The sequence below is a fragment of the Mya arenaria genome, chromosome 4 (genome assembly GCF_026914265.1).
Source record: "Mya arenaria isolate MELC-2E11 chromosome 4, ASM2691426v1".
In the NCBI taxonomy this organism is placed as follows: Eukaryota; Metazoa; Mollusca; class Bivalvia; order Myida; family Myidae; genus Mya; species Mya arenaria.
In genome coordinates this window covers 62,251,335-62,263,784 of record NC_069125.1, presented here as the reverse complement: position 1 = coordinate 62,263,784, position 12,450 = coordinate 62,251,335, and the positions used below count along the sequence as shown (strand labels likewise).

At 36.1% G+C, this 12,450-nt stretch overlaps 1 protein-coding gene across 3 annotated transcripts in view; it reads right to left on the bottom strand.

The window, feature by feature from the left end:
- LOC128231730 (cohesin subunit SA-2-like) overlaps positions 1-12,206 on the bottom strand; it is a 50,293-nt gene extending 38,087 nt beyond the window's left edge. For 2 of the 3 annotated variants that reach the window (XM_052944867.1, XM_052944865.1), the window contains exons 1-13: positions 12,151-12,206; positions 11,864-11,945; positions 7,486-7,576; positions 6,771-6,899; positions 5,928-6,101; positions 4,853-4,930; positions 4,122-4,248; positions 3,457-3,682; positions 2,795-2,918; positions 2,509-2,607; positions 1,557-1,636; positions 943-1,018; positions 273-422 (exon numbers count right to left, since the gene is read on the bottom strand). In XM_052944867.1, coding sequence (XP_052800827.1) covers positions 273-422; positions 943-1,018; positions 1,557-1,636; positions 2,509-2,607; positions 2,795-2,918; positions 3,457-3,682; positions 4,122-4,248; positions 4,853-4,930; positions 5,928-6,101; positions 6,771-6,899; positions 7,486-7,576; positions 11,864-11,940 — 1,431 coding nt within the window. In that variant the 5' untranslated portion in view covers positions 11,941-11,945; positions 12,151-12,206. Of the gene's footprint in view, positions 1-272; positions 423-942; positions 1,019-1,556; positions 1,637-2,508; positions 2,608-2,794; positions 2,919-3,456; positions 3,683-4,121; positions 4,249-4,852; positions 4,931-5,927; positions 6,102-6,770; positions 6,900-7,485; positions 7,577-11,863; positions 11,947-12,150 lie in introns of all 3 variants that reach the window. The other variant, XM_052944866.1, reaches the window with a different exon arrangement.
- Positions 12,207-12,450: the final 244 nt, after the last annotated feature.

Sequence of the window (12,450 nt, the reverse complement as noted above, 5' to 3'; positions counted from 1 at the left end):
ATTTCAGGTATATATCATATAATACTCCACAACCAGATAATAATCACAGCATAGATGCCTTAGTTGTTATTAATTCATCTTTTTCCCTGTGATACATGTTGGTAATTTTACCATTTATATTTACTGTTTCTGCTTGTTTTGTGTGTTCAACTTGAGCGATTTTACCGTGCGATCCATATGTGATGAAGCATTCACAAACCACACCCTTCAGACTTTGAATCGTAAAAGCCTAATTTAAAGCAGTTGTATGTCGTTTCTTTACCCTTACCCACCTCACTCTCAATGAAGAACTGTACAAGGTCGCGTATCAGCGGTGTGTTGGGACTTCTCTTCTTCCCCTTGGCTGTCCGCATCACACTCTGCTCAATATCTTCATGACGAAACAGCTTCGCATTCAGAAACTCTCCAGCTGCTTGGGCAACCTGACACAATACAGTAAGACATAGATGCTATGCAAGATCATTTACATCAAGAAGGCATGTTCTATTTCAAGAATAATACAGGTTTTCTCGCAAATGTATATAATCTCATTATTAAATGCAAAGATGGCAAATTTTTAATAAATACTCTGTTTAAGTTGGGTCTTCCATTAAAACTTAAGAATAATGCACAAGTAAAATCTAGGAGCACCGCTGAGCAAACACTGAAGCTAGTTCTGTTGTTTTTTGTTTTTTTAAACAAGGGGCATATCTCAACAATTATTAAAACCAGAGTTATGGGTCTTGATGTATATGTGCAATTTGTCTCTGGGAATATGCACACTAACTTTTTTTTAATATCATGAACGTTTTTAACTGAGTTAAGCCAATTTAGGTTTTGCGACTGCATTTACCTTGATTTCTTTTGTTGAACATACGAGCTAATTCAATGGGGAACTTTCAAATATGTTCAAACTAGTTTTTTCAGCAAGAAAAATTTGGTACATATCATCGTATTTCTAACCTGTCTGTGCGAGGAGTAGACCAACTCGTACACATTCTCACAGTCCTTATCACTGAGTACAGCATCTCCAAAGCTCCTGAAAACACACAAATCATTTGTAAATATTCATTTAGAATTTACACTAATTAAATTTCTTCTAAAAACTTTTACTTTTACTTTTTAAAAAAGTTTTACTAATTGAATGCATTGCATGTCAGAAGTGCTGATTTATAGTAAAAGTTCATTATGTACTTGACCTACTGACCTCAAAATTATACCATGACTTTTGCATACCAAGTTTAAAGACTGTGCAAGTCATTCAAAGTATATCCATCAGAAACAAAAGTGTGACAATGACAACATCACTTCCATATTTGTGCTAGCTTATGCCAAGAAAGCCTCATGTCCACTGGCCCGAATTTCTCAAAATATCTTCAGCACAACATGTTTAAGTATCTTAATTACAAAACAAAAAGTAATCTTCCAAATAATTTCGTATAAAAGTCTCAAAACTCTTAAAAGGAAAATTTTACAATACATAACAGCTTGATTCTGTTATCAGGGACTTAAGATTGTTGGAGAAATTGGGGCCAGTGGTCAATGGCTACTATACTCCATGGTCAATGTTTACTCACGTGAGGATGCTAATGACCAGCTTGACCCCTTGGACGGCCACTTCGGTTTCCTTGTCCAGAGTCATCTCAACTATACGGTCCTGTAATACAATCACTCAACCTTCAAATATTGCTAGTCCCAAGAGGTCAGAGCGGTTTTATGGTATATGTGTTTGCCTCTCGACCAAAATATCTAGGTATGAACCCTAATGCTTGTCCAAAGAGGTCAGAGCGGTTTTATGGTATATGTGTTTGCCTCTCGACCAAAATATCTAGGTATGAACCCTAATGCTTGTCCAAAGAGGTCAGAGCGGTTTTATGGTATATGTGTTTGCCTCTCGACCAAAATATCTAGGTATGAACCCTAATGCTTGTCCAAAGAGGTCAGAGCGGTTTTATGGTATATGTGTTTGCCTCTCGACCAAAAAATTCAGGTAGGAACCCTATTGCTTGTCCAAACAGGTCAGAGTGGTTTTATGGTATATGTGTTTGCCTCTCGACCAAAATATCTAGGTATGAATCCTATTTCTTGTCCAAAGAGGTCAGAGTGGTTTTATGGTATAATGTGTTTGCCTCTCGGCCAAAATGTCCAGGTAGGAACCCTATTGCTTGTCCAAACAGGTCAGAGTGGTTTTATGGTATATGTGTTTGCCTCTCGACCAAAATATCTAGGTATGAACCCTATTTCTTGTCCAAACAGGTGAGAGTGGTTTTATGGTATTGATGTATGTCTCTCACCAAAGAGATTGTGGGTATGATCCCTACCAGAGGGACATTATTTTGACCCCTCAAATAGGACATTAGACAGTACTGGTCTCTACCCAGAAAACAAGCCTCAAGTGTGATATCATGTAATATTAAGCTGTCTTCTTTGGCTTGAAATTAGTAATGATGGCTAATTGTGGGATAATTTACACTGATTAACTGAGTGAATGTGCATCTTAAGTGCACAAAGACACAATCATCAACATACCTTGAATCTGTTTGTGAAATACTCTAGTTTGTGAGTGAGGTCTGTAGTGTCATAGAGAGGGTAGAGGGCCTTCAGACAGCCGGAGCGGACATCTCCAACCTGTGGGTAAATAATGGTAATATATATCTGCACCCAATGATACAAGACATTCACTAAACTGCTTGTGAAATACTCTATCTTGTGGGTGATGTCTGTAGTGTTATAGCAAGGGTAGAGGGGCCTTCAGACAGCCAAGCAGACATCTCCAAAATACAGGTGAATAATGATGATATATTAGCTTACAAACCTTATCATAGAGTGTCCACCCGACATATTTCAGGTATCCATCGTCCAGGAACATGTTGGGATATTTTTTCATCCAGACTCCGATCTCCTTCATACAGATAGATCTAATCTCAGCCTGGGTGTCCCTGAAATATGGTCCAATAATATTGAGATCAAGTCTCAAACCCAGGAAATAGACACGTGCAATATTCTATTAGCCATCATTTTTCGTCACAATTAACATTTGGCAAATGGGAGCCTTGCTCTGCCTGGTCACTTGTCAAAAGTTGTTTGTCAGGTAGCCAAGGTAATCCATTGGATTATATAACCTATAGTAATCATTTACTGACCAAATATCATCATTTTATTGAAGAACTGAATGGCTGTTTTTATTGTGCTAATAAAAGTAGTTGGAATATATCTGACACACAAAATACAATCACCAAATTCAGTGTACTGGGGGGAGGTTATAGGTGTTTTTTTATGTATTTCATTACAAAATTGGTTCTTGTTGGGATTTTTTAAAACGAACAAAATTGATCAAAAACATCTACTTTTAAAGCATTCTTGTTCATTTCCAGACAAATTTGGTATCAAAATTTTAGTCAAATGACACATTTTCTCAATCAGGAAGGCCGCAGTCTATTTCCCAAATTGTTATAATAACTGGCATCATGTTCTTACCTGTATCTGTGGACAAACACGCCCTTAAAGATGTATGTCAGCATGTTCCTGATCTCGGCCTGGTTTTCCTCAAGCTCCTGTCTCTTTACCAGCAGCAGGTTCAACCTCTCTGTGGCCTGCTTGTTCTTTGTTTTCTGTCTCTCAGAGTCATACTGGCGCTGTGTGTTGTCTAGGTTGATACTCAGGTTCAGGGCAACGTCCACTAAAGCCGTCATAAGCTTCATAGCTGTGGAGAGAATAAGATGTCCGTTAGGATATTAAAAATCTTGTACATAATGTTCAACTCATAGTGGACAGTGTTGGAAATATCTCAGCTGAGCCAAAGACAGGATTGAAAACTATTAATTCATTAAGAATAAACTTACAGTTAAGACTGAGCTGCCAACAGAATAATTCTTGAAATGCTTTGAGAGGAATCACATTGATCCTTTCACTTTAATTCTGATATTCATATGAGCAAAAGTTTCAGAGAACAATACTATGGTATTGTCCCAGAGAACAATACTATGGTAATGTCCAAACAGATGTGTTTTCTGAAGACTAAATTTACAGTGAAAAACATGAAACAAATTATGTAGACTTAATCAAATTTACCCATACATGATTAGTATAATCAATATGGAAGAACATATCCAACAAAGCCTAATTACACCCTGCAAGCTTACCTGCTAGTGTGCTGGTGTGTCTGAATGCTCGGACCTGGGAGTCAGTGAGTCCAGTGAGCAGGGAGATGATATTGTCCATCATATACTGGTCATAGATAACACTGTACTGGCACTGGCGCACCAACACCTAGAAAAGACAAGGCAATACAGTTGGATGCCAAAATATACAAGAGCAGGTAATGGTTTAAAATATTGAACTTCTTGCCAGTCAGCTCATGTAACTGAAATGGCATTGTCAATTTTCTACTGGTAACAGATTACATTGTAATGGATTTTTCGCTCCAGCCCCTTTGGTGAACAAAGCAATACTGTTGGGTGCCATAATATACAACATACCCCAGTATGCAATATTCTAAATGCCCAGAATGATCACGTCATAGCATGGTAAAGACAAACTTTTAAAATTCAGAGTCAAAATACAATGTAAGCACAATTCTACAATCCCTGCTCTTGTCAAAGACTTGTCTAGTTTGTTCAAAAGTCGAATTTAACTATTTTAACTTTAATCATGTTAGAATTCGAGCCTTCAATGTATATACCAGACTTTGAGTCAGCCTGGAATGAAATCTATCAGTGCAAAGCCTGCAGACTTGTGCTAATTACCACCACTGATTACCAGTGATATCATCATTTATACAGTAATTATTAGTCATATTAATCTGTTATTAAAATAAAGCATAATTAGCTGATTTAATTTTCCTATTTATACCTAATTTTATCAGTCGACTAACCTGGACAAATTCCACATAGTTAGACTTGAACTTTTTCCACTGTGGCCCTGTCATAATCAGTGGGTAGTCTCCGCTGTCCTGGAAAGTATTATTTAGTCAGTTATCATAAGGGATTAGAGAATGAAAGAGTATCAAAATAATCTTTTCTTTGCTACTTCTGCTAGTGATATTCAACTTTGATTTCTAGAAATCAATTATCACTAGGAGTATAATAATTTATAAGAATATATAGGTTACAGGCATGCCAAAGCAAATTTGTAAAAAAATTGGAAACTAGATGATATAAGAGTATCCCCATCACTATATATACAATTTTTTTTTATTTAGATCATACAAAAAGCAAAAACTTTGAATTTTAACTTTTGTGGCCAAAAAAGAGGAAATCTGCTGAAAAGAGGAAAATTGGCATCTCTGAAGATAACAGCAATGGGATGTTAACAAATTGAATGGTTTCCATCAGATTATTCAATACTTTAAGTACAAAGCCATCTGGAGCTCTGCCAGAACTAGCACAGGGTCAATTGTTCACAACTATGTTCAAGTTTACACAAGAATTTTAGCTTTATGTTCAATAGATCTCTTATAAAAGGTTTAGACGACAACTAACCAGTGGTTATATATGTTTTTTTCTGCGTCTCATGCAAAATTTACATTTTCAAATATCAATGTTTGATGCTACAAAACACAAGAAATTCCTTTTTATATACAAAATATTTATAAAAATCTTAACATTTATATTTAATCCTGACCACACTTAAGATGACAACTTAATGTTAAACACAATACATGTACATGTTTAACTCTTTCCTTTATAGATATGCCTTTAAACTCCTCTATCCATAGCCTCATTGATGTGCCTTTTACACCCAAGTTATAAAATAATGGCATAAACTAGGGGCTTAGGTGCGGGCGTCTGATGTGGCCTTCTCTATGAAGGAAAGGGTTAAAGTCGTCTTAAAATGTCTAGAAACATGTTTAGCTTTTCTTGTTTTATTTAAATGTTAAATATTATGCCAATAACAACAGTGTTATAAGATTTTAGTTCTATAAACTTGGCATTTTAATCATATCCCACCTCATCAAACTCCTCTGTCATTTTACGGATTATCTCGGCATGTTCCATATTGGAGTACATGTACGGAGTTATCTTCCCCTTACATCCGGAACACTGGATGAAGAATTGTATAAGCTCCAACAGGGAGCCGTCTCGGTCAGACTTATAATTCTCAATCCAGTCATCAACAACAGTCTGAAAACAAAAGACAAGATACCTTTTATGTGATTGGACAGGGCCTCCGTTAAAGGGGAATATCAACTCCATAAAAATGATGAAAGATGCTGGGAAACAACCTGCAACCCAGGACCCAAGGCTTTTCTGCCCCGTTTGGGAACATTTTAGGCGCGAAATATGCTGAATTTGGGAAATTTTACAGTTTAAACTTAAAGGACAAGCTTTTCAGTCTCCTGCGAATGAGGAATGATTATATATTTTGCTTTGGGAATGGGTCCACTAGTCGGACCTGTGGGTCCTATAGAAAAAAGCCTAGGACCCTGACCACCTGATCACAGATCCCAATTCAATATAATTCTTATCCTTAAATCCTTAGTCATGTGTCAGTGATTCCATTCATTCTACTGTTCAATTGATTTTACAGTCCATTCCAACCATGACTCTTAGGTTCTACTCTAAAAAATGAAGTTCATTCAAGGGTGGTTAATGAATACATGCCCAGGGCTGTTGTATCTTTTTTGTTTGGTTAAATGGTTTTGACTACGCAAATTAGAAAAACTCATTGTTTTCTAAGCCTCATAATCAATCTTACCAGACAATAGATATATAAAAGAGTGTACTGAAATAATAAGGTAAAACAAAACTTTGTGTGGCTAGGGTAACATCCTGTAATTATCTTATGGTTACCTGGAGAGAGGCCCTGCCAGCCTTGACAATCTCAAACAGTGAGCCCCCTTCCACCTCCTCCTCTACAGGAGCAACAGGGGCAGCCCTCGCTCCTCGACCCCTACCTCCGCCTCGACCACGCTTGCTTCCCTAAGATATGATTAAATAGAAATAAAACATAAGGATTTTAAATTGTCATAGGCATTTTCAGCATTTGATTCTCTATCTGTTTAAGTTATATTCTCAGCGGTCACCCTAGGGTCAATTTAAAAATGACTTCTACATGTACCTTAGCTAAATTAAGGGAGAGGTGAGACAACCCCAGTGTGAGTGTAAATGTATCATTGAACACTCACATGGTCCCTGATGAATAATGACATTATTTTAAATAAAATTAAAACTAAATAACAGGCTTGTTGTGAAGACCAGATTTTAGGAAGAACTGTCACACATTTTCGCAATGTTAATTCTGTCCATATTTATTCATAATGCAATTTCATAAGCAGAGCCATCAAAACCAATTAACTTTGAAATACAAAATAAATTTCAAATGTTATTCAATTTTTAGGTTTCTTTCATCTGTTAGGCTTTCTTACCCTTGACAATATTTCTTCAATGAAAACTTCTAGTACAAGACGCAATATTTCAATCACAAGTAACTCATTTTCGCTATATCAATCTGATTGATGTATTTTTACAAAACAAACATAATGAAACCATGGACAAGTTAACTTACACTGGCTGCTCCCCGACCTCCCTTTCCGCGACCTCTACCGGCAGGCTTGCTCACAGGAGAATCTTCAACATCACTATCATCGTCATTGTCACTGTAACACAATAATTGGAATGCAAACTGATTAATATTTAAGAGTTTTACATGGGATTTTTGAGCTTGGATGTCCGGTAGACAAGCTCAGTTTCTCCAGTAAAAGTGCTTATTTCAAGTATATATATTAGTATTATTTAAAGCATTTGAGTGTTTGCTTTGTGAATATTTCATCGTAATGCATCTATCATGAGCACGGTTTGCAGCAGGCCTTTATGGCTTGTTGGGCTTAACATGCCTTCCACTGGCGAGGCTTTTTTCCGACATAACTTCATTGCACCGGCACGTCATTATCCCCAGCCTGATCAAAACTCTCATCAACATTGACAATTTACATCTTTGCTTCTCTTGTAATGATTTTTTTGAAAGCAAGATGGTGTGCCAGGAGTAATATATCATGTCACATCATCTAAGTTGTAGATCCTAACAACTCCCATAATTTTCTGACTTAGAAGGTTTAAAAATAGTCATAATAGAACCTTCATCTTTCTTTCAATGTGGCATGAAAGCAAAAATCTATTGCAACTTTAATTTTTTTAGTGCTAAACTATATATTTTGAAGAAAAAAAAGTAACTTTATTCATGTTCATAATATTGTCTGTGACCTCCATTATTGATGATATATCTTTAATTTCTCCGAATTGGCCGAAAGTTATATTCATTCATTAAAAATAATATTATTACTTTACTTGTGAAAAAGGAATATGAATAAATAAATATGTTGATAAGTTGAATTTTTTATATTTAATATTTTCCAAAACACCAAACATTACAAGCCTTTGAACAATAATATTTTTGATGACCCAATGACCCCCAAGGTCTATTTATTCTCGTGCTTTTTGTTTATGAGCACCTGCAGACTCCACCCTTGACACAACTATTCATAACGACAATGGTATCAAAGTAAAGAAAAACGCCCGGCGATGTACACAAACTCTTCTTTGTAAACACTGGATGAAATATTTTATTGTGGGGTAAATTTGATTTGATCGTGGGATATCAAGCAAATAATCATTAATGATGTGTTTATTATTTTTATAGTTGAATATAAAAGGTGATAACAATATAATAAACCAATCCCAGAAAGGGAACTAGGACAAAATATGATATAGATATGATTATAAGCGTTGGACATTGAATTGACCTTACGACAGGATTTGATTGACAGGTCCTATCAGCCAATCAGAATGTAGGACTGATAAGCCGTGTTGCTATCCGCCATTTTGTCCGTCAAACTGACCAGAGTCCGTCATATACATGCGCTCGCAATTCCTCGCCTTTTTAAGTATTATGGTAAAAAGGTGTTGTCATGGCACTTGTAATTCGGATACAAGGTAGCCAGGCCGACTAAAGATGGCTTCCAATTCGTTCCGTATTCGAAACCAGCGAGTAATTTAGAAAAATGCAAGTGCTGAATCAGACTCTGTGGAAGACCTCATCAACAGCTGAACTTGGAAATTTTGAAAGATCGTTCAATGGCGAAACATCTATACGTCTGTACAAAAGTATTTTTTTTAACAAAACTACTTATTTCAATCCACTCAAAATTTATTTAATACTGAAATTGTCCGTGGATGACCTAAATAAGTGTTACTATTTTTAAACTATAAACATCGTACATTTATGCTTTGGCTTGTGTTGTCAAATCGTCATTAATGGCCATTTAATATCAGGTTCAACATGGACACGATTGATTTCATTCAAGATAGAGGTATTTTTGTTGATACCGTTATGTAGTTTTTATAAACTGCTTTGCTTTCAAAGTAAATCAGGAAATATCGTACAACTACATTTTTGTCCGAACCATCGCATGCTTCCGAATCTCATCTGCTCGTATGGTTCCTATGTAAACAATGGCTTTTGTAGCTGTCATTCCGACACATTTCATAGATTTCTTATTTTCATATCAGCACTTTGTCGACGGGAAATCCAATCAAGAAAACCCTGACCCTCAAGCAGCTACTGTATTTGACCAGCTCACACCAGCTAGGCCTCCTCCAAAACTCAGATAAATATTTGAGCCACCAAAACAAAACAAGAACAGATCGGTCTGAATCGTTAAGGTATTATTTTCTGTATAAAACAATTTATTTCATTGTACATTTAAATCAATTATTATGTTCATAAGAACTTGATTCTGCCAAACATGTGCTGTAAAGACTTAGACTTATTATGAATAAGGAACAAGTCAAACATGTACATATTTTCATTGTTATTCTTATATTTTGGGCCATTTACGTAAATCTACAATATTTAATGATAGTTCATCCAATGTTCAGAGTCCGGATCACATGCACACTCGATTAACAGTATTCTTAAAGTTGCAATCTCACAGAATTCTAGTTTGACACTTTTTGTCTCAGAATCGGCTTATTTTGGCATTCTTTAAATTAAGACCTAATATATATATCACAAAGCAAACTTCTCCGAGCCAAAATATGATAAATGCAATCGAATCCTGTGTAAGTTGTCAAAGTGATCAATCTGTGAAAGTGCAGCTTTAACAGTGAAAAATAACTTCTGCTAATGCTATATATTTTAAAATATATTTGCCATTGCAATAAAGAGATATTCACCTACAATCTCATACATAAACACCAAAGAAATATCAAAGTTTAAGTAATGTTTGCAAAACAACAATGTATTTAATAAATCTGATATTAAATATGCAACAACTGGTGTTATATTCCAGAACATAGGCTAACATCATAGAGGTACATCCTTCCAAGAATCCATCAAAACAACATGCTGAACAACTTCAAGAACTCTCTTCAAAAGACCACACTTTCCTGAAATAAATAAAAGATGCCAATATTAAAATAAATCAGTTACATGTATTGTTAAATATTTTAATACTAGCTGTAAATGCTACTGCCTTTGATGATTGCTTTCTACATGTATATCATAATGAAATATTGACAAGATAATAGCTAATGTTTTGTGGTTGTTGTTTTTCTCTGGACAAATAGTCCATTACTTTTGTACAGCAAAGTAAAACTAAATGTAATAAAAAGCTTTAAAATAGGTCCTACCGATTATTTGTAAAACTTGTCATCACTGGTTTTCTCTTGCGGTTGACATTGCCTGGACTGGCAAATATCGTGTGTGTGTGTGGGGGGGCGGTTTCCGGTCTTATGCTAGGTCCCTTCTGGCGGTAGGCTTGTTGAAGACAATAATAAGGGGACTTCCTTATCTCCATCAATCAGAATACTTTAATGGTGTCAATGGTAAATAGCAGGAGACCCTCCACCAGCCTTAACCGGTTAATGGGGGGAGGGTAGTGTGTGTGGGTTAGAACCAGCTGCCCAGTCAGCTTAGTTGGTTAGAGTGCCGGGCTAGTGTTCTGGTGGTTGTGAGTTCGAGCCCCACACCGGGGGCACACCGGGGGCACTTTTCCTCCCAGGTCTACTTTTATAGCCAGTGTGTGAACATGTTCCACAATTTCTGTAAGAACAAAAATCAAAGCATGTGAATGTTTGAACAATGCAAAAGTTACAGATTGGTATCACCCACGATTGTCACTTGTCAACTATTACATTATTATTCATAAGGGAGAGTGTTCAATCGCTTAGAACTGAAACTTTTTATGCATAACCCCAATAAACCATTTCTGCTCATACTATAGAATACAAGGTTATACTGTATAGCTGGCATGTAACTGTTATTTAATGTCACTTCCGGGTTCCCCATTCGGGCCGTTTATGATTTACTCATATTGTGCGATGATTTAATCTTTGTTTCAACAATACTGTAAGAAGGACCGGTGTTATTAAAAGATAAACTTACCCTTGTTTGCATTTACAGTATGCGTCACACACACGCTTTTCCTTTGTATCGATGTCAATATTGACAACATGGCGGCTATCCGATTTTCTCTGACTTGGATAGATTTCACCCCGTAAATGTTAGATATCGTCATTTTCTTAAGATATATATTGAGCCTTCCGATGTAGCAGCCAGTTACAAATTCCTTTGACTTCTATTTTTTTTGCATTGTAATGTCACATTTATGATAATTTGTCAGGTACATCGGAAAGCGAAACGACGCGAGACGCCATTACTTCCTCGTTTGTTTGACGGACATAGACAGAGTTCACTCCCTTGATATCAGGGGGCGTGGCTTAGAAGCCGCTGTCGTAAGGTCAATTCTTAGAAGGTTAAGAGCATACTACAAGACCTGCTGTAGAGTGAACATAAAACATCACAAGACTGTTAGTCTTATAATAATGTAATCATGAACAGTTCAATTTGTCTAAACAAATGATCAATACAGTACTCTGATACTTACACCGACATTTCAGATGCAGGTTCGGCCATACTTTGGGCATTGTCCTGGACTGCTCGCCTTGGCCTTACACCTGGCATTGCAGCTTAAATAAGAATACGCAAGATAGAATATAAGATATGAACCTCAAAAGACTGCAAAAATAATATCTAGTGAAACAATGAACATTTACAATTGCTATATCGACGGGATTCGGATGCAGACACAAAAGCTAATCATTTTAACTTTATCAATACTTTAGTTTGCAACCAAAAAGTAATGGATTTAACGTCGCACGTTCGGAAAAATACCTATCTTTTTGTCTTTAGCGGGAATATTTTATTTATCCACCAAAAGCGGAAGTTTATATCACGTGACTAAATATCTAATTAAATCGGCAACCTGTAAAACGGGATTGTATTCGTCAAGTCTGCAATCGGTTCTTGATAGGAAGCACTTTTAAGTTTTCCTTATAAATTTCAGTAGTAACTAAGACAATGATTTCTTTATTCATATTCTCACAAAAAGTTTAGTTTCATGATTTAGCCAGTTCGGTATTTTGGTTTAATAATTGGAGTAACTATGAAATCATATATTGCAGTATTTAAGTC